The sequence below is a fragment of the Hyla sarda genome, chromosome 4 (assembly GCF_029499605.1).
Source record: "Hyla sarda isolate aHylSar1 chromosome 4, aHylSar1.hap1, whole genome shotgun sequence".
NCBI classification, from domain to species: Eukaryota; Metazoa; Chordata; class Amphibia; order Anura; family Hylidae; genus Hyla; species Hyla sarda.
The window spans coordinates 274789649-274812781 of NC_079192.1; the positions used below are offsets into that span (position 1 = coordinate 274789649).

The window sequence follows — 23133 nt, forward strand, 5'->3', positions numbered from 1 at the left end:
CTATAACCCCCCTTCCCCATAGGTATATGCGGAGCTACACCCCCCCTTCCCCATATGTTTATGCAGAGTTACACCCCCCCTCTTTCCCATAGGTATATGCAGAGCTACAACCCCCATCTTTCCCATAGGTATATGCAGGGTTACCCCCCCTTTCCCATAGGTATATGCAGAGCTACCCCCCCTCTTTCCCATAGGTATATGCAGAGCTACACCCCCCCTCTTTCCCATATGTATATGCGGAGCTACACCCCCCTTCCCCATAGGTATATGCAGAGCTACACCCCCCTTCCCCATAGGTATATGCAGAGCTACCCCCCCTCTTCCCCATAGGTATATGCAGAGCTACACCCCACCCTCTTTCCCATAGGTATATGCAGAGCTACACCCCCCCTCTTCCCCATAGGTATATGCAGGGCTACACCCCCTACTTCCTCTTTCCCATAGGTATATGCAGAGCTACCCCCCCCTCTTTCCCATAGGTATATGCAGAGCTACAACCTCCATCTTTCCCATAGGTATATGCAGGGTTACCCCCCCCCTTTCCCATAGGTATATGCAGAGCTACACCCCCCCTCTTTCCCATATGTATATGCGGAGCTACACCCCCCCTTCCCCATAGGTATATACAGAGCTACACCCCCCTCTTCCCCATAGGTATATGCAGAGCTACACCCCCCTCTTCCCCATAAGTATATGCAGGGCTACACCCCCCTCTCCCTCCCTTTCCCATAGGCATATGCAGAGCACCCCCCCTCTCCCTCCCATAGGTATATGCAGAGCACCCCCCCCTCTCCCTCCCTTTCCCATAGGCATATGCAGAGCACCCCCCCTCTCCCTCCCATAGGTATATGCAGAGCACCCCCCCCTCTCCCTCCCTTTCCCATAGGTATATGCAGAGCACCCCCCCTCTCCCTTTCCCATAGGTATATGCAGAGCACCCCTCCTCTCCCTCCCTTTCCCATAGATATATGCAGAGCACCCCCCTCTCCCTCCCTTTCCCATAGGCATATGCAGAGCACCCCCCCTCTCCCTCTGTTTCCCATAGGTATATGCAGAGCACCCCCCCTTCCTCCTTCCCTGTGGGTATAGGCAGGGTAAAAAAAAAAAAAAAAGGATGCTCACTTGATATCCCACGCAGCGATCTTCTCAGCTGCAGGGCCCGCGTCTTCTCCCCTCCACAGTACAGGCGCCGATGAGTGATGTCACCGGCACCTGTGCTGTCTGGGGGCAGAGGTCAGGACTCCTCTGGGTAAGCTGCAGGTGCGTGTATCACGCAAACAGGAGAATGTAGCGCTGTCTGCTGGGGATCTGGGACAAGTGTCCCAGATCCTCAGTAGTTGCGGCGGCGGGTAAGTCCGCCCCTGGCACCCCCCTTGAGAGTGGAACCCGGGGCGGGCCGCCCCCGCCCCCCCCCCCCTTTGGTACACCACTGCCTAGACCATTGCACACAAAAATTTATGAATGCACATGTGACAACTGCAAATTGTCTTAGCTCTGTGTATTATGCTGTTGTCAAGGAGCCTCCTCCAGGGTGTCTCCTGTAAATAATAAACTATTGGAAACCAGTTACCTATGCCCAAAATCTGCAGTGGGCAGGACTTTGTTTTTACTTATTTATTTGTGTTTTTTTATGATCTTCGGCTTTGATCATGCGGGCACATATTCACAATCTACAGTGACGTACATGTTTGAGTTATTCCCTTCTAAAATACTGGGTAGCATTATGTGCATGAGATTCCTTCTTCTGGCTTATGGATAGGGATTCTGTTCATGAGACCCTTATTTTAAATGTTTGTGATATGTTGCATACTGACTGTACTTGTTATCAAAAGTAGAGATGAGCGAACTTACAGTAAATTCGATTTGTCACGAACTTCTCAGCTCAGCGGTTGCCGACTTTTCCTGCATAAATTAGTTCAGCTTTCCGGTGCTCCGGTGGGCTGGAAAAGGTGGATACAGTCCTAAGAAAGAGTCTCCTAGGACAGTATCCACCTTTTCCAGCCCACGGGAGCACCTGAAAGCTCTACTAATTTATGCAGGAAAAGTCAGCAACCGCCGAGCAGAGAAGTTTGTGATGAATCGAATTTACTGTAAGTTCGCTCATCTCTAATCAAAAGCAATGGAACTGCCAGAGAGAGCTCCTAACTTTGAACATAAGCTTTGAAGTGTTGACAGATATATTCCGATGTGAGAGAATTAAATAGTGTTCAGCGATTGCCATATTTTCCCAAGGTGCCTGTTGTATGTAGCTAACAGGAGGTGCATTTGTCATTCAGGGCAACCTGGGTGTGCTATGGAAAATCCAGAACTAGTTAAAGGGGTACTCCAGTGGAAAACTTTTTTTTAATCAACTGGTGCCAGAAAGTTAAACAGATTTGTAAATTACTTCTATTTAAAAATCCTAATCCTTCCAGTACTTATTAGGGGCTATATACTACAGAGGAAATGCTTATATTTTTAGATTTCTGTGATGTCATGACCACAGTGCTCTCTGCTGACCCCTGCTGTCCATTTTAGGAACTGTCTAGAGCAGCATATGCTTGCTATGAGGATTTTCTCCTGCTCTGGACAGTTCTTAAAACGGACAGCAGAGGTCAGCAGAGAGCACTGTGGTCATGACATCAGAGAAATCTGAAAAGATAAGCATTTCCTCTGTAGTATATAGCCCCTAAAAAGTACTGGAAGGATTAAGATTTTTTAATAGAAGTAATTTACAAATCTGTTTAACTTTCTGGCAACAGTTCATTTCAAAAAAAGTTTTCCATGGGCGGGCCCATTTAAAACAACTGGTACCAGAAAGTTAAACAGATTTGTAAATTACTTCTATTAAAAAATCTTTACCCTTCCAGTATTTTTCAGCAGCTGTATGCTACAGAGGAAATTCTTTTCTTTTTGAATTTCTTTTTTGTCTTGTCCACAGTGCTCTCTGCTGACACCTCTGTCCATATCAGGAACTGTCCAGAGCAGCATAGGTTTGCAATGGGGATTTTCTCCTGCTCTGGACAGTTCCTGATATGGGCATTCAGTGTCAGCAGAGAGCACTGTAGACAAGACAAAAATAAATTAAAAAAGAAAGATTTCCTCTGTAGCATACAGCTGCTTAAAAGTACTGGAAGGGTAAAGATTTTTATTTTTTTAATAGAAGTCATTTACAAATCTGTTAAACTTTCTGCCACCAGTTGATTTAAAAAATAATAATAATAATTCCACCGGAGTACCGCTTTAAGATCCCTGGAAAAACTTAGCTTGCTAAGTACTGATGAGTTGTTTTTTGGCATGGAGTTTTATGGAATAAAACGAGCAGGTTTGTAGTAGGCCTTTCATCCCTTTTCCAGGCAACTTCAGATTCCCAGTGTGGCCCAAATCAACAGAGGTGCTAAAGACAGCTAGAAACTGGGATTTAAAACTGAGTAACTTAGTCTGCAAGCTAAGGCTGTGAGGAACCTCTGATGAAAGTTGGAGTCCTAAAGTGTGCACCCTCAAAAGAAAACAAAATTAAAAACGAAGTAAGAATGGCACTGCTGAACACACCTCATCGCTTTTTCCATAAATATTTTATCAGATAATCGGCTGAATTCATATACGGCAGTGCACTATTGGTATAAACAGCAGTTACATATTCTAATAGAAGAATCAGAAATCCACAGCAGTTGAAAAACACTGGTGATGATAATTTTTTTGAGATGGGGGTGTTTGCCTGGTGAAACTAACCCATTGTTGATGACTTTTGTTGGGTGGATGGTAGTAAGCCACCTATATGTAGATAGAGAAGATTTCTGTGTAGTTAGTTAGTGCAGGACTAGCAGGATTTATTTTGTATTTGTTTATACCTGAAGCTAAAGGCTGTATTTTGTTTTGTGCTGGAAAAATAAAAACAAAAACTACTTGAACAATGCCTCTGTGTCACTGTCTCTGACTGCTGTTTCCCCACATGTGGTATATTGCTGACTGGTTATCCATTCCAACTTATTAAAAGGAAATCTCTCAGTAGTATCAACCGCACTTAACCTGTTAAACAGGCTTGTAGTTTGGGTGATGCTGATTAAAATGGCGCTCACATTGTGTAAATTTGCCCAGCCGTTCCGCCACGAATTGCATATTTTTTATATATGCTAATGAGGGCCTTGGGGCATGGGCGGAGCTCCGTTCCGAGCTTTGGGCACCCTGACGTCATCTTCGTCGGGCGCGGTGCATGCGCAGTACTATAACACGTTTAAAGGAGCAGAGAGGCGGTTCATGAATATTGACGAGTTGGGCGCCGCCCGGCGAAGATGACGTCAGGGTGCCCAAAGCTTGGATCGGAGCTCCGCCCATGCCCCAAGGCCTTCATTAGCATATATAGAAAAACGCAATTTGTGGCGGAACAGCTGGGCGAAGCTACACAATGTGAGTACCATTTTAATCAACATCAACCGCACTACAAGGCTGTGTGACAGGTTTAGTGCGGGTGATACTACTGACAGATTTCCTTTAAAAGGGATCAGAATAGGAAAATATACATTTTGTCAAAAAAGTTGGATTGTTTTTAAAAGCAGTAAAGTAATAGACAATAGCATGTAAACATAGGTATCATTTTTGCCATGGGGGGGGGGGGGGGGGGGGGATTTTTGGCTGAGTCATTGATTTTATGATCAAATTAAAGGTGTCATTAAAGTACAATTAGGCCTGCAAAAAACAAGCCCTCATATGGCTCCATGAATGGAAACATAAGAGTTATGCATCTTAAAAGACTAGGAGGAATAGACCAAAATTGCAGTTAAGGGATTTACACATAAACCTTCAGGATTTACTTTATTCATACAATATGGTAAACAAAACACAGAAGATATGACATTACTGACAGTTTTGTGAAACTGAGTGCTAACAATTTTCTTCTGTATTACCAGATTTTTCTCTACCTATTAACCTATTAAGTATTTTTTGATTAGGTAACCACAGTAATTATTACATGTAAACTAAAATATGTAAGGTGCAAAGCTCAAGCACTGGTTAAGGTGCAAGAACAACTCTACAATACTTTAACAGGCTAAGACGCTGTAAGAAGGTGAACTGGGGTTGTGTCCAATCATTGCTAAACTAGCGGGGTTCTGTCAGGTCTAGGTTCTATCTGATGACTGTATGGCATACAGGAGAGGAGTTCAGGTTTCTTTAGTTTTCTAGAATTTAATTCAGTTTTTTCATGTTGAAAGCCTAAACATTCTAGGGTAAAATTGATTATTACATGAGACCCAAATATTGAGTAAGGACATTTGCAATTTGGGGTTTTGAAGAATCGAGAGAATTTCATTTTGATTTCATTACTATTTGAATTCTAGATCAGACCTTTTCATGGACTAGAGTTTTCCTATTCTCAAGATAACAAGTGTGCCCTTTAATTCTTGTTTCTTAACATCAGGACCGCAGTGGGACAATGAGGGAAAAAGGGGAGGAGATGTTTATACCTGACTGAAAGGTAATTTAAAAAAAAAAAAAAAAAAAAAAACAAACCTTATCCCAGATTATTCTTTTAATATAGGCCTATAAGCCTAGAAATATCAATCTGTCTGAGGCAAAATGTGTCTGGCAGATAGCAACCAATCATAGCTCAGCTTTTATTTTACTAGAGTAATTTGAGAAATGAAAAATGAGCTTTGATTGGTTGTTATCTGCCCAAGTACAAATTAAATACAATTTTATGTTAGACAGACTGATGTAATTGGCTCAGTGGTTATCTTTTTTTCTAAACAAGGCTCCTGATATTTTTCACATCATTGTCTCGTCACGACTCGGTACCAAGCAAATCTCTAAGTTACAATGGTAGATCTCCACTTCTCTAGAAGGAGGAGATTTATCAAGCTCTGTAGTAGATTTTTTCTGCATAAAAAAGTTGCACATACTTGCGCACAAGCAACTTTTCTATACAAGCTGCAACTTTTTGATTATTCCAAAGCACAATTCTGAAATCTGCTCACATAGTAATTTTTTATTTTTTTTTTACTTTGCAGTGGTCATGTATTTATCAAATGTGATAGTCGCTTTAGTCGATTTATGAAGAAAAAAAAAGTTGCATCTCCATGTAAAAGTCGCATATGTATTCCAGGTCCAACCTGGCTTATGAAAGTGCATACGTCTGCAGAAAAGGACATTAACAGTACACCCACTTTAACAACTGTTCTTGTTTTGCATCATGAAACAAAGCTATTACATTAATGTTAATTACAGAAAAAAATTATATAACTAATAACTTAATTTTAAAGGTTGAAAATACACACTGCACACCTTGTTCATTTATTGACACGTACATGCTGGCGTACCCACTCAGTTTTAAAATTAATGTTGTGTTAAAATAGAATAAGGCACAAAATAATTGTGTAAGGATGTAAGGGAAGAAAAAAAAACAAAAAAACAAAAAACAAAAAAAAAACATCCATCCATAGTAATACAGCTTCATGCACATTTTGGGGTGGGTAACATACCGAGCATTTTTTTTTTTGTTGTTTTTGTTTTTTTAGTGGCTTCACCATTGTTTATGTGCCTGTTGGTGCTGCGCTGTTTTCCTTTCTGATGTAAACTCCGGCCTCAGTGCAGCGACGCAAGACTCCGCCCACCAACGTCACAAAATGCGGGCTCAAAATTAAACAAAAAAGCCTTCAGAAGTAGGGATATTCATGGTTTGGAATAGTGTGTTTTTAATATTTTTTCATTTCTGAGGAGGGTGGAAAGTTGTTGCGGGATAGTTGGAGTGCAGCTATTTAGTGCCAGGCAGGCCAGTCGGGGCCGTCACCCGATGCGGTAAACCCCCCCCCCCTCCCAGTCACCCTCTAGCAACGCTACTGATAATAAAGGGTAGATATAGAACTTCGGCAATTCACATAAGGGAAAACGTTTCTGCTTTAAAAAATGCTTTTGTAAGCGGGTTTACCGGGTTTTGCTTACGTGCGATTTATTTATCAGGGTCCTGTGACCATTTGATAAGTAGGTCACACGTAAGCAAAAGTAAGTTAAAAAAAAAATTGTCATATTAAAGCCATATGTTTGAAAAGAATGATAAATCTCCTTCCTAGTATAGATATAAACTTTAGCTAAATAGCAAATACATTACATTTATTATATTATAAAATAGTAGGGTGCCCACACATGTGCTGCTTACTTTAAAGAAAAAAAACTTGTTGACAGACACGCATTATAAGAAAATATATGTCACTTTACTTCACTTGATGTGGGACTGCATAAAAACAGGAATGACCTGTACAAATAAATACACAGTAAGGATTCTGGTGAGATAAGTTAGGCCACCGTTCAGCTCCGTTTTATAGTGCTGGACAGACCCTGTGGCTGAGCTGAACTGTGAACCCGGCCTAACTTAGATGTTACCAGAATTCCTACTGTGTATTTATTCAGGTCATTTCTGTTTTTATGCAGTCTCACATAAAGTGAAGTATAGGGATCTGATATAGGACATATGTTTTCCTATAAAGCCTAGTGTATGAGATGGGTCTATCGACAAAATTGTTGTCTTGAATTAAAAGTAAGTAGCACATGTGCACAACGGATGCCAATGGTTCCCAACAAATCTGAGAAGAGATTGACCGAGAAGAGAAAAAACCCATACAAACACATCTGCAGTAATTTTTTTTCTCTCTGCTCAAGTCCCATACTTTTAACGGACTGAGTGAATGGAGCTTAAAGGGGTTCTCCGGTGCTTAGACATCTTATCCCCTATCCGAAAGATAGGGGATAAGATGCCTGATCGCGGGAGACCCGCCGTGTTCGCTCCGGGTCTGGTTACGGACGACCACAAGGCCTGCGGCGTGTGACGTCACGCTCCGCCCCTCAATGCAAGCCCACAGGAGGGGGCGTGACAGCTATCACGCCCCCTCCCGTAGGCTTGCATTGAGGGGGGGAGCGTGACGTCACACGCCGCTGGCCTTGTGGATGTCCGTAATCAGACCCGGAGCGAACACGCTCTGGGGACTGATTACAAACGGGGTGCCGCGTGCAAGATCACGGGGTTCCCAGCTGCGGGACTCCCGCGATCAGGCATCTTATCCCCTATCCTTTGGATAGGGGATAAGATGTCTAAGCACCGGAGAACCCCTTTACCAGTGGTATGGACTCGACCTGCAGAACTGTGGATACAGCTGTGTGTTACATGTTACAGACTACCTGAATTTGTAAAAGGTAAAAATTATTCAATGTAGATGTATTTTATAGGCTTTAAACTGGTGTTCAACCTATGGTTTGTATGCATGCCGCTCTATAAATATGGGCAGAATTGAAGGTTTATAAAATAAGGTTTTATTTATTTTCTTTTTATTAAGAAACATTTTATTGCATTTGGCATATTTTATTTGGCTTCTAGTAGTTGCTTTCCATTATATTCAAATTTTAACTTACATTTCAACAGAATGGATTGTACTACACATACAGCCTTCACAACATTGGTGAATGATTTAACAATCAGATGTAATGCAGACCAAAAGAGGAATACAAGCAATTTTTAGAAACACATTTTTATTTCTTTGGCTTTGCTTATTCCTCTATGCTGTATAAGGATTCATGTGTGGCATAGCTTTACACCATAGACCAGTGGTCTTCAACCTGCGGACGTACAGATGTTGCAAAACTACAACTCCCAGCATGCCCGGACAGCCGTTGGCTGTCCGGGCATGCTGGGAGTTGTAGTTTTGCAACATCTGGAGGTCCGCTGGTTGAAGACCACTGCCATAGACCACCCACAGAGTCTGCATGACATGCAAAGGGTAAATATATGCAAAAAAGTCACATAAACCCACCCAAAATTATCTATTAAAAGGACATCTGCAGCGTTACAAACACTTATCCCCTATCCTCAAGATAGGGGATAAGTGTTTGATCACATGGGGTCCGAACGCTGGGGCCCCCGGCGATCTCCTGTACGGGGCCGCGGCTCTCCCGTGCAGGGGGCGTGCCAGCCGCAGCATGACGTTGCGGCCGGCACGCCTCCTCCATACATCTCTATGGGAGAGGCGTGGAGGCAGCATTCGTGCCTCCCGCATCCCCCATAGAACTGTATGGGGACGGGGAGGAGACGGGGCGTCACAGTCGACCTCTAGGTCGACGCTACGCGCCTTAGCGCTCACCATGAGCGCTTGTGGCGGCGCCCCGTTAGGGAGATCGGGGGGGGGGTCCCAGCGGTCGGACCCCCTGCGATCAAGCACTTATCCCCTATCCTGTGGATAGGGGATAAGTGTAATGCCGCTGCAGTTGTCCTTTAAGTGAGGTACATCCTTGCATTATGCTGTAAATATTGAAAACATCTTGACAAAAAGTTTCAAACTTCTTAGAGGGAGAGTATTCTTTCATTCTTGTAAACAATGTTGCCTTTAATAGCAACATATTCAATTAACTCTTGATGGCCTCCAAACTGGTAAATCACATGTTCCCATCTGAAAAAATAGAAAACCAAACATGGTGCATTTATATTGAGAAAGGTTTAGAATCAAGATTGTAGAGTTATTTTAAGCTTCATTCACCTTTGAAAATACCCTCTAAAAGCAAACTGAAGGGAATGGTGGTTGCAAACTTATCCCAGCTGCGAAAGTGCTGCAGCCAGTTATGCCTCCTAATTCGCCCTCACGTTCAGCCTTGCATGTCAATAAAGAAGGGGCTGGGATATCACTGTCACACATTGTATTTCTAGTTGGCACAATGGGATTGCTTGAACTACGTAAGCGTGGACATTTGCACATGAATGTAAAACTTTTTGTTGTAAATATAGGGGGAGATTTATCAATGTGTGTCTGTGTGCAGCCACTTCGCAGCCTTTTTTCTTTGCTGTGTTTTTGGCTTATGTGTGCCAAATTTATCAATACGGTGCACAGACTTTGACATTTGCAGGTTATATTTGCGCCTTTTTAAAAAGATGCAGTTAATAAATCTCATCCACTGCATAGTCAAGAATGAAGCACTGCATTTAAAGCGCTACTGTCATGAGTTTTAGCCCCCCAGATTACTACAATGTTGTTACAGATGTCCATAATGTGGGTGTAACCATACCTTGATGGGTTTTCCTCCTTCTTTTATAACTTACTAGCTGAGTACCCGGCGTTGCCCGGTTTTCCCTTCCTAATCCTTGTTGGAACAAGGAAGAAGCTTTTGACTTCATATCCCATCCCCATATATTGTTGTCATATCCCGACCTCCTTTCCCGACCTCCTATCGCGGTCCTCCTATCCCGACCTCCTATCCTGACCCGTAATATGTGTACCAGGTATTGAAATATCTCCAGTCGTACGGAAGTTATGTGGAAACATACATTTCCCATTGATTTGCATGGGACTTTAAACAAAAACCCTGACCCTCACAAATGGGGGTAGTTAAGGGATAAATTAACTATCTTATATTTTAAGTGGACATATAAGTAACATGTGACCAAGTATTATCGAAATATCTCAAGCCGTTTGGAAATTATGCAGTAACATATTTCCCATTGGCTTGTATGGGACTTTAAACATAAACCCCGCCCCTGGCAAATGGGGGTGAGTAAGGGTTAAATCACCTATCCTATGTTTGTTGTTGACATATAAGTAACATGTGTGCCAAGTTTCATGTTAATATCTTTAGCTGTTTGGACGTGATGCTGGAACATATACACACACACGTTGAGAATGAATATATTATATATTTATTTAATATATATATATATATATTATATATTATATATTGCATTTATCCAGCGGCCAGGCACAGTCGGATAGGAGAGGCTTGGGGTTCGCAAAGCCCCGCCGCTGCCACGGCTATCCTCTCAGCGCTGGGATCGCTGTGTAGTAAGACACAGCGCATGCGCGCGCCACCACCCTGCATTGACAGAGCGAACGCACATTCACGCTGCCTATGCGCTCACTGCGCAGGTGCAATACTAGAGGAAGGGAGGGGCACATGTGCTGCGTCTTACTACACAGTGATCCCAGGGCTGAAAGGAAAGGATAGGCATGGCGGCGGCGGGGCTTTGCGAACCCCAAGCCACTCCTATCAGACTGTGCCTGACCGCTGGATAAATGTATTTTATAAGTTATAAAATAAGGAGGAAAACCCATCAAGGTATGGTTACACTCACAATATGGACATATGTAACAACATTGTAGTAGTCTGGGTGCTAAAAACTCATGACAGTTGTGCTTTAACAGTAACTTTTACCAAAGTTGTCTATTTTGAAATTGCACAAAATTTTGGCACAAAAACTGTGCAAAGATGTTGCGCCAAATTTCAGCCAATAAAAATGTCAGGGAGGCAATGTTAAACTAAATTAATGCTTAGTTTAAATTAATGCTTAAACATTTAAGTTCAGCATGTGTGTCCTTAACCCCTTAAGGACCAAGCGTTTTTCTGTTTTTTTGCACTTTCGTTTTTTTTCCTCCTTACCTTTTAAAAATCATAACCCTTTCAATTTTGCACCTAAAAATCCATATGCGGGAGGGGGGGGGGGTCGATCCAGTATGCATCAAACTGTTCTGCATCACCCACTCAGCCAGTACCGCTGGGGGGAGGGGGGGGGGAGCAAGCTGACAGTTTTCCTTTAAAGACTGACTTTTTTCATGCCAAACAATGGGTACTTAGTTGCTAAATCTCTAACCCCCCTCCCAGAGTCACACGACAATTCAGCCTATCACCAGCTGAGGCGGGACATCGCTGCGGCCAGTGATAGACTGAAGCGCCATGTGATGTCCCGGGCCAAGGGAAGACGGAAGTAGATAGCCCGGCTGACCAATCAGCTGTTGCGGAGCTCCGGGGGAACGTAGGAAGGTAAGTGAAAGTTTGTTTTCTCTTTTTTTGTAGCCCGGGCAGGATGGAATAGGAACAGTCTGTACCAGACATCTCCTTTAAGAGGCATGCACCTCTTAAATAGGAGCTGTGGCCAACCCTCAACATGAAACTACATTATAACTAAATAGCTTAGAGTACCATGGTTACTTACCTTTTTACAGTTTCTTGGTATGCACTTCCAGAACAGAGATATGAGGGTTTATCTGAAAATTTCCTAAATAGTCAGATGGGCGTGAACTTAATTTTAATAATGGGAGTCAATATCAGTTGATGGGCTGAATTATGTAGTCATGGGTTGTGTATTATGCCTACACTCCCCTCAATGTATAACATTCACACCCCCTGACTGTATAATCCTGCCCATAACCTGATATTTACTCCCCTTATTAAAATTAAGTTCACGCCCATCTGACTAATTACCTGAATTGTCACAAACTATAAACCCACATCTCTCAAGAGATGGAAGAACATATCAAGAAACAGTAAAAAGGTGTTTAAATCGGTAACCCTCAGCTATTGAATGATAGTGTTAATTTTTCCAGTTGACCATAGGTCCTCTTGCAAATCTAAAGCCACTGAGCTGTTTCTTGGGTATGGAGAGATACAGGGGGAAATTAAGAGTCACATTTTACAGTAATTAAAAAAAAAACAAAAAAAAACAACATCATATACTTTGTAAGGGTACGTTCACACGCGCAGATTTTTTAGCGGGATTTCCGCTGTGTATTTGAAAGTGGACGGGCTCTTCTCGGTTGTCCGCAGCAGGTTCAAATACGCAGCGGAAAACCCGTTAAAAAAATTTGCGCGTGTGAACGTACCCAAGGCTGTAATTTCGTGTGCTGCCATATTGTCAATTTTAAGTGATTATAAATGTAGTTTAAGCTTAATTGTTGTAGGAAAAAAAACAGTATGTTAAAAACAATATTTTTAACATAAGTTTTTTATAAAAAGGTGGACAAAACCGAGGACAAAGGTTTATTATTGTACACTGAGGAAATGCAGCTGCCAAGTCACCTAACAGAAAGCTCAAAGCAATGTTCCAGTAGTCACCTTATAAAGTTCACAGATTAAAGTAGTAAGTTATAGATTGAAGATGTTAATACAAACCGTGGAGCATTAATGATAACCACATCTCCTTGTTTCCCAACCTCTAATGAGCCGTGTGTATGAGACTTTCCCAGGGAGTAGGCAGCATTGATCGTAGCCGCAGCAAGAGCTTCCTTCAGAGACATCTTCATATTAACACAGGAAAGGTGCATGACCATAGGCTACAAACCAAATGTACACACATAACTACATAGTAAGGTTGAAGAGAAGACATATGGCCATCAAATTCGATGCATTATTTCCTATGCAAGTTAAAAGGCAAAAATAAAATCCTAGTGACAAAGATGACAATTTAAATAGAGGAACAGGCAAAAGAGTCCCTATAAACTGCAGCAAGCGTAAAAGGTGGCCGCACACTTTTAGTAACTGTCGGTTTGTTCGGCTGGAGCGCTGGCTTCTCTCTCCCAGAACAACAGGGTTAGGTCGTAAAAAAGTTCCAGCATTAGAAAAGTAGAGATTTCTTAAAGGGGTACTCTGGTGAAAAACTTTTTTTATTTTTTTTTATTTTTTTTTAAATCAACTGGTGCCAGAAAGTTAAACAGATTTGTAAATCACTTCTATTAAAAAAATCTTAATCCTTCCTGTACTTATTAGCTGCTGAATACTACAGCGAAAATTATTTTCTTTTTGAAACACAGAGCTGTCTGCTGACATCATGAGCACAGTGCTCTCTGCTGACATCTCTGTCCATTTTAGGAACTCTCCAGAACAGCATATGTTTGCTATGGGGATTTCCTTTTACTCTGGACAGTTCCTAAAATGGACAGAGATGTCAGCAGAGAGCACTGTGCTGATGCTGTCAGCAGACAGCTCTGTGTTCCAAACAGAAAATAATTTCCACTGTAGTATTCAGCAGCTAATAAGTACAGGAAGGATTAAGATTTTTTAATAGAAGTAATTTACAAATCTAGAAAGAACTCCGTCCGGCACCAAGGTATGAGGTAAAAAAGTCTTGTCTTTATTTATTCCACTGCAGGATACATACAGATAAAGATGCCTGACGCGTTTCGCCCTTTGCAGGGCTTAATCATAGACTAATACATCTCATAACAAACACGATTAAAATACTGAGCGGTCCGGTCACATGACCTACCGCATCATCACATTAAAATTGCATGGAAGAACTGGATACCTGGATAACACATGGATCACACCCTATTTAGAAAAACCTGAGGTGGCTGTCTACGAGCCAATTCACACCATCCTATTTGGCCGTTATTCCTGTGTGCGAATTTTATCCTAAATTTATACCGATATAGCTGTAAGCCTAACTAATTTGATAATCCCAAATATTAAATACAATTAGTATGAAACAGAAAAGCCATGTATATAACTATATCACTTATAGGAGTGATAGAAACGCCAAAAATAACTAATACTGAGATCTAATTTAAGGCTATAAGGTATTTCTGAGATAGTGCCAAACTCCAGGTATCCAGTTCTTCCATGCAATTTTAATGTGATGATGCGGTAGGTCATGTGACCGGACCGCTCAGTATTTTAATCGTGTTTGTTATGAGATGTATTAGTCTACGATTAAGCCCTGCAAAGGGCGAAACGCGTTGAACATCTTTATCTGTATGTATCCTGCAGTGGAATAAATAAAGACAAGCCTTTTTTACCTCATACCTTGGTGCCGGACGGAGTTCTTTCTAGCATAAGGAGTTGCCGGAGGCGGTGCCGGCAGTCCGCAGCACAGGTGCAAAAGGTGTCCGGAGCTGGTGAGAGCGGTATCCATATCCCTTTAATTTACAAATCTGTTTAACTTTCTGGCACCAGTTGATTTAAAAAAAAAAAAAGTTTATCCCTTTAAAAACAAATCCACCACATTTGTCTGCAGGTTGGGTGTGGTTTTGCAGCTCAGTTCCTTTGAAGTGAATGGAAATACTACAGTGAATAGAAATATTGAAGTGAATGGAAACAACATGTAATACCACACACAACCTGCAGACAGGTATGGTACTGTTTTTGTACAAAATTAGCTAATTTTCTACTACTGGATTACCACTTTGAGACAGTCAGCCAAACCTGCCACCTTAGACTTTAGTCTAAAGAGTATAGGGAAAACTAGACAAATAGGAGCAATGCGAATTTGGTGATAGACTAAAATCACAGCATAATGCAATCTGTTGCCTTTAAGGCCTAGTGAGCGCTCCTCTAATGTGTCCTCCACCTATCACTGCCTGGCATAGAATATTTAAGGCTGCTCTGCCCAGTCACCTCTACCTGAGCTAACGTGTGGTTTCTTCCTGATCTGCAATCCTATATCTGACCTGTGCCTATTTACCTGACACTGCCTCTGCCTGACACTTGTGTACCTTGCTAACTCTCCTGTGCATGACCTGGATTGCTAAAACTGAGCCAGGGCTTGTATTTAGTCAGTGATTCATCCTGTTGCAACTGAAACATCTTCAGCTTTGCTACATCTACACCTTAAAGCTGCTTAACCATCTCTGGGCAGGCTGAATCCAATGACGCTGACCAGCACCCCTATAAAAGCTGCTACTTATACTTCAACCTACACTGGACTGTGCCGTCTCTCCTGCTATTGCCACCTGGCCTCTGACCTGTTGCATCAGCTTCACATCTGCCTGTATCCTGATGCCTGGCATTTGGCTGTCTTGCCAGCTGTTAACTTTACCGGGATCACTTTTGGGGCAGTCACCTGGTATCCTCTAGTCGAGTTTTCACATACTGGAAGGGTAAAAGGGGTAAAAATCTAGAACAGTGGTCTTCAACCTGCCGTTGGCTGTCCGGGCATGCTGGGAGTTGTAGTTTTGCAACATCTGGAGGTCCGCAGGTTGAAGACCACTGATCTAGAAGATACTAAGGGCCAAACACAGGAGTTAAAGGGGTATTCCAGGCAAAAACTTTTTTTATATATATATATCAACTGGCTCCGGAAAGTTAAACAGATTTGTAAATTACTTCTATTAAAAAATCTTAATCCTTTCAATAGTTATTAGCTTCTGAAGTTGAGTTGCTGTTTTCTGTCTAACTGCTTTCTGATGACTCACGTCCCGGGAGCTGTCCAGCTCCTATGGGGATATTCTCCCATCATGCAAGGCATATTCTCCCATCATGCACAGCTCCCGGGACGTGACATCATCATTGAGCAGTCAGACAGAAAACTTCAGAAGCTAATAACTATTGGAAGGATTAAGATTTTTTAATAGAAGTAATTTACAAATCTGTTTCACTTTCCGGAGCCAGTTGATATATAAGAAAAAGTTTTAGTCTGGAATACCCCTTTAACTCTACCTTGTCTACATGCAGTACCAACAACACTTATCTATCCAGAGAATAGGATATATGTGTTAGATTCCTAGGACTCCTTTGAATGAGATTATTAATATGATTATTCCTCTCACTCTGTTTCCCTACCTAGTAGTGATCTGTTTGTGCTCAGGGCATTGAGAAAAGCTGTTTTATATCTGCACAGTTATCTTGCTGGCCAGCAATAAGGAGTATGGCAGGAATGAAGCTGAAAGAAATTTATCAAAACCTGTCCAGACTAAAAGTTGCCCAGTTGCCCATAGCAACCAATCAGATCGCTTCTTTCATTTTTAACAAGGCCTCTGCAAAATGAAAGAAGCGATCTGATTGGTTGCTATGGGCAACTTTTCCTTTGCACAGGTTGTGATTGTGTTCAGCTTCCTGACAGGGCACATGAATGGAGCCTTGAAAGTAAATACAGTATGCAGAACTATTCATGAGAGACCTAGGACAGGCATATTTAGTTATTAACCGTGTATTTCATGGCATTTATAAGACTCAAATGACTAATGGCTCACTACAGGCAGTAGACTGTGCAACATATATTGCTCATATATTAATAGTACAGTGACCCCCCAGACCTACGATGGCCTCGACATACGATCATTTCAAGATACGATGGCCTTTCAGAGGCCATTGCATGTTGAAGGCAGCATCAACATACGATGCTTTTGTATGTCAGGGCCATCGCATAAACGGCTATCCGTCAGCGCAGACTGCTTCTGCTGCTGCCGGATAGCCATTTATGGTGCGAAGTGTGCCCCGACGATCACTTACATGTCCTCGGGGCTCCGGCGCATCCTCTTAGGGGTCCCCTGCTACGCCAGCGCTCTCCTTCAACATCATCACGTCGTCGCGGCGTGATGGCGGCGACGGAGAGCGAGGATCCCGGGCAGCAGAGACGTTCCGGAGCGACGGGGACACGGCGACAGCGATGGAGGGCGACATCCAGGGCAGCGGTGGCGGTCCGGAGCGGCGGGGACACGTGAGTATTACCTCATATACTTTACATTGCACAGATCCCTCAACATACGATGGTTTCAACAAATGATGGTTCATTTGGAACAGATTACCATCATATGTTGAGGGACCACTGTACTTTTTTAACAAAACATATGCTAGAGATATACACTGCAATGCTCCATAGCTAATACTGTCCCTAACTGAACATAATGTAGGCAAACCATCCTATCCACTATGCTTCTAGACCACCTGGAAAGACTTATCTGCTAAGAAATACTGTGTGTGGGATTTTCTGTTGTCTAAACCTAGGTGAGTTTAATAGTCTGAAAAATATGGGGGGGGGGGGGGATATTTATCAAGCTATTTAGAGCCTTTTTTTTTGCTTACTCCCGGCACACAAAAAGTCGCACGTGCATCTAAGCACTTTTTTGTGCTACCTTCAGCTTTACCTGAACAAATTTCAGTTTTCACTTTGCAGTAGTCACGAATTTATGATGTGCGAAAGTCGCACATAGGCAAAAAAAAAAAAAAAGTTGCAATCCCCTTACAAAAATTCGCAAATCTGCTCCAGGTCTGACCTGGTGTAGAAAACTCCCCTACGTGAGCAAATTTAAAAAGTCACAAAAAAAGTGTCTCACAAAAGTTCCAGCTGTAACTTTTTGGTTTTGCTTATATGCTCCATATTTATCAACCCCTGTGATAGTATAATAAATATGGAGCACATAAGCAAATAAGTAAATAAAATGCCTTCAGAACTCGCTTACCAATGCAACAATGATGAATGCCTCCGATAGTAATTGCAGGGCAACCTACAGGGCACATTTTTCTTCTAACAGTTTTAGCTATAATATCAACAGTGGGGCAATGTGGCTCACCTCATACTGCATAGCACAAAAGACCCCCCGAGAGTGGGCTAGAGGTCCTCTAATAACAAACCAACTAATATAATTCCCCACCTCTAAAATTACAATCTTTATTAGATACGGTATATAAAGTAAAAGAACCATGGGATTTGCACATCTAAAAACAAATACTGGCTTATCAAAAAATTCACTCTGAAATTATACAGCAAGTTATCTAGTTACCAGTTTTAGCCAGTTGTCAATATTTAAAAGCAATAAGCACTTACCCCCTCAACATGTTTTGTTGCTAACCGCAACGTCCTCAGGAGGGTGACAGGCAATTTTGCAGTACTGTAATTTTAGGGTTGGGGAATTTTATTAGGGGTTTTTACCCCGGTTGCTGCCGTGGGTTTGTTTTGTGTCACCTCATACTGGTCCTACATTTTATTAAAGCTACAATGTCTCACAACTATGCACTTTTATGATAACAAGCTTCACATTCACAGGATCCTTGAGACTTACCATAGAGAAGCAGTATGCATTGGGATTGAAGTCACTGCCTAGGGACACGATCACTCCAGCATTGAGCAAGTCCCTTGCTCTGGGTTGCTTAAGTCTTTAAGAGTAGAGAAAGAAATATTGACATTTCAAGATTCTATAATATTATATATATATAAATAAATAATAATAATAAATATATATACTACACACACACAGTGGTCCCTCAAGTTACAAAATTAATTGGTTCCAGGACGACCATTGTATGTTGAGACCAGAACTCTATGGAAACCTGGTAATTGGTTCTGAAGCCACCAAAATGTCATCCAAAAATAGGAAAAAGTGAGGATAAAAGATAAATAAAGTAGATAACTAATACAGATAAAGTAAATCCTTATATATAAAAGTAAGAAAGATCTGCTGGGAGCTGTAATCACTGTCTATTTCAGTGTTTCACAACCAGGGTGCCTCAAGCTGTTGCAAAACTACAACCCCCAGCATGCCCGGACAGCTGAAGGCTGTCCGGGCATGCTGGGAATTGTAGTTTTGCAACAGCTGGAGGCACCCTCTTTGGGAAACACTGGTCTATGTAGAGGACAGAAGCTTCTTCAGGGTCCTGTACAGAACACACAATGTCCTAAAAAAAAAAGGAATCGGTGCCACCCTCACCTGGTGTCCAAAAGAGCAGCTAACCCTGGCACAGGTAAAGAGTACAGAACATGTAATACCTCCCTGTATTATAGGGGGCGCTACCAGACACTAGTCACTGCATGCACTTTAGGAATACACGGTTTTACCAGTGAAATATCCATTCTGATTGGTCGGTTCTTCCAGCCATTGACATGTTTCGCAGATTCCATAGCATTGTATGTTGAGTCTGGTTTCAAGTTAAAATGGTCCAGAAAAGACCATTGTATGTTGAAACTATTGTATGTTGAGGCCATTGTAAGTTGAGGGATTACTGTATATATATATATATATATATATATATATATATATATATATATATATTAAAAATATGTATATGCCCAGAGAATAGTAACATTGAGTCCAATAAGAGCCATCTGAATTTTATCAAATAGTTTGAAAAATCATTTTAGAGCATGTGGCCTTTGGTAAAAGAACAGATGATGGGTGTCTGATTTACAAAGAAATTAAAATTAACACAGTATATTCCAAAGACGCAGCTGATAATGACTAAAAACCATGCAGGACAACACGTTCCATGTTCATTACCTTAGGATGTAAGCAGTTGTAGGTAAGAGGATGGCCGAACACTTTGCAGCAGCCAGTGCAGAAATCCCTTTATCATTAATTTCTTCTAAGTGGCTCACAGCAAGTGCTCCCAGCTCTGCGCCCAACTGGAAAATAGACATGAAATAGAAACACAGTTTCCCACATCAAAATGTAATTACTACTAATAAATATTGATATATAAATATTCTATAAAAAATCGTCAATAGGACCACTCAGAAATGCCACGGAGATGGCCATGCATTTCCAAGCAAACACTGCTGATTTAATAAACATTTCCGCAGTGGACATTCTGCTGTATGCACGGTTCAGCAGAATCCCACTGAAAACAATGGGTGGCTGCTGCACCAGAATTTCAAAGCAAAATTTTTCTGCCGGATTCGGTTTGGAAATTTCACTATGTAAATGGGCCCTTAAAGGGTTTTCTGATCACAACATATTAATGGCCAATGCTAAGGATGAGCCATCAACATCAAATTGTTAGAGTGCTGACTCCCAGCACCTTTGTCGATTAGCTGTTTGCCCGAGTAGCGCCTCAGACATATACATATTTAATGTAGTTAGAAGCAGACAACTCACTTGACATGGCATTCTCCATGCTGACATGATGCTAATAACACGCGCCTTCTGTAGGACATCCGGCCTGCTACAAATCCTGGTGTTCACTAGGTAAAGCTGGAACCCCATGGGTGATATCCCTGCACAATGCTCCCACTTGTGACATCACCATTTTTTTTTAATTAAAGCACTTAAAGTGGTATTCCGGATGATCATTTTTATTTTGCTCTGGGATCACAATGATAAAAAGGCTCCCCACACCCCCCCGAAACATTCTCTGGTCCCTCGCTGAATAATGCTACATCCTAGGTGGCTACAGCAGTGTCTTGCCTCAGTCAATGATTGGCAGGCGGTCACTGGTAAGACAAGGTCATCTCAGAGTAGTGTGTTTAGCGGGGGCTGGAACATAAGCAAATAACATTGCTTACCCGTCTGCCGAGTTCTGAAACCACTAAAGATCCATTTGTTTCATGGGGTCTTATTCCTGTGTGTCCTGTACAACCACACATAGAATACTGTGTACAGTACTGGGCACCAGTGTACAAGAAAGATCTAGGGGAGCTGGAGAGGGTTCAAAGAAGGGCAACCAGAGTAATACGGGGAATGGGAGGACTACAGTACCCAGAAAGATTATCAGAATTAGGGTTATTTAGTTTAGAAAAAAGAAGGCTTAGGGGAGACCTAATAACTAAGTATAAATATATCAGGGGACAGTACAGAGATCTCTCCCATGATCTATTTATACCCAGGACTGTATCTATAACAAGGGGGCATCCTCTATGTTTAGAGGAAAGAAGGTTTCTACACCAGCACAGACGGGGGTTCTTTACTGTAAGAGCAGTGAGACTGTGGAATTCTCTCCCTGAGGAGGAGGTCATGGTGAACTCTGTAAAAGAATTTAAAAGGGGTCTGGATGCATTTTTGGAGAGTAATAACATCGCTGGTTATGTATACTAGATTTATAGGGACAGCATGTTGATCCGGGGATTTATTCTGATGCCATATTTGGAGTCGGGAAGGAATTTTTACCTCTAATATGAGGGGTTTTTTTTATTTTTTTTTTGCCTTCCTCTGGATCCACTCAGTAGGGACTCATTAGGGCTATAGGTTGAACTTAGTGGTTTTTTTCAACCTTATGAACTAGGTTACTGATTGAGCAGTTGCTCAGTACTGCAATTCCCATAATACACTGCTTTCCCTCAGTTCTTCTTCACAGTCCTCCCACCCTGCCTACTTCCCTCTCACATCACTCCTGTTAATTTCCTGCAAAGAGCTGTTCCACAACATTTAATTTTACAGCAGACCATGGCACATCAGTGAGATTGCAGCACCTGCTGCATTCATTGCCTGTTTGCTCAGCTGAAGGCACTATGTTGTAAATGCACCTCATTCTCCCTAAATGTCCCAATAAAGGGATATGTGTGTATATGACAGGGATATGGTGATGGGGCTGGTCAGAGATAATGATATCAAGGGGGGTGGGGCTTGAGTTCAGAGACAAGATCCAGCCACACCTTCTGGGACAACTGAAGATGATGGGCTGTCTCCAGAGAGGGATAAGCTGAGGAGGTGAGCTACTGAAACACCACCACCCAAAAAATGAAAGTACTATACAGTACAACTTTGTGTCAGGAGTATTTCAAGCAAACGCACTGAAGCCAAAAAGTACAATGTGTGATAACACTATATTAAGAGATATATATATATATATATATATATATATATATATATATATATATATATATATATATAGTGGGATTATTATCTTATTTTAATACAATTGTCTGATACAAGAACATGTCATGCAATATCAATAACAAACCTTTATGATGTCATCACCTCCATGTTGTCCTTTTGTTGTCCTAATCCTTGCACTCATTAGCAATGCGTACAATGTACCACATTTCCCTACCCTTGACAATTCATGAAACCCATTAGGCAGGGTTCTCGTGATGAGGATGTCATCATGACATGGAAGTCCGTGCAGAGCTGCAGTTTTATTATCAAAGGCCACACTGTATACTGTAATTTCCTTACAAAATTGTATGATCATTAATAATTTAATTGCTTGCAGCTGAACTCAAATTCAAATAAACTATGGCTTGCTTTTCCGTGTAGTTCACGGATGCATAGAGGATGCATTTTACCATGATATGTGGAGAAAGAAGGTTTGAAATACAATATTAACGAAGGATAGGGGTCTGATCATATATTTGAAAAAATGGAAAAGAATAAAGGGCTCGTTCACACTGCTGTTGTGCTCCACTAAAAGGGAGCTCGGTTGGACAGGTCGCCCGAAGAACTTGGAGTTGAACCAAATGGACCCTGAACAGGTCAAAGCACAATGGCAGTGTGAACCTAGCCTGAATAAAGCATCTCTTGTACTTTTCGACTTGGCAAGTCTGTGCAGTACACAGTTAGGCCAATTACTTTTTTTAATATTTAATTTATGATGTGGTTGGGCAGCATGTGGTTGTATTTCCCACAGGTTACAGCGGATTGCAAGGGGTCCCAGTGGTGGGACAACCTATGGTCCTTACTGACAAAAATGGATTGTCAAATGCTACTTAGAGGAGCTAATATAGTTTTATTAGGGAAATTCTAGACACTATAGGGAATAAACATTTACAGAGAGATAAGCTTAAAGAAAATCTACCTCTATGGCTGAACTTACCTTGATCTATAACTATCCCTGTTTTCCACCTCTAAGCAAACAAGTACGCAACAATAATTGTGGAATAGTTCTTCACTGAACTGATAAGAAAGATCAACGCCAACAAAAAATAAATAAAAATCAAGACAATGCATGAGATTTGTTAAATACATAGTAAACAAGATTTAGGAATGTTTT

General features: G+C 41.7%; 1 protein-coding gene across 5 annotated transcripts in view; it reads right to left on the minus strand.

Moving 5' to 3' along the window:
- Window positions 1-23133, minus strand: part of AMDHD1 (amidohydrolase domain containing 1) — an 85217-nt gene that overhangs the window by 44297 nt on the left and 17787 nt on the right. For 3 of the 5 annotated variants that reach the window (XM_056574296.1, XM_056574295.1, XM_056574297.1), the window contains exons 6-9: window positions 19707-19831; window positions 18495-18588; window positions 12892-13052; window positions 8675-9407 (exon numbers count right to left, since the gene is read on the minus strand). In XM_056574296.1, coding sequence (XP_056430271.1) covers window positions 9302-9407; window positions 12892-13052; window positions 18495-18588; window positions 19707-19831 — 486 coding nt within the window. In that variant the 3' untranslated portion in view covers window positions 8675-9301. Of the gene's footprint in view, window positions 1-8674; window positions 9408-12891; window positions 13053-15220; window positions 15586-18494; window positions 18589-19706; window positions 19832-23133 lie in introns of those variants that run through there. The other 2 variants (XM_056574298.1, XM_056574299.1) reach the window with 2 other exon arrangements.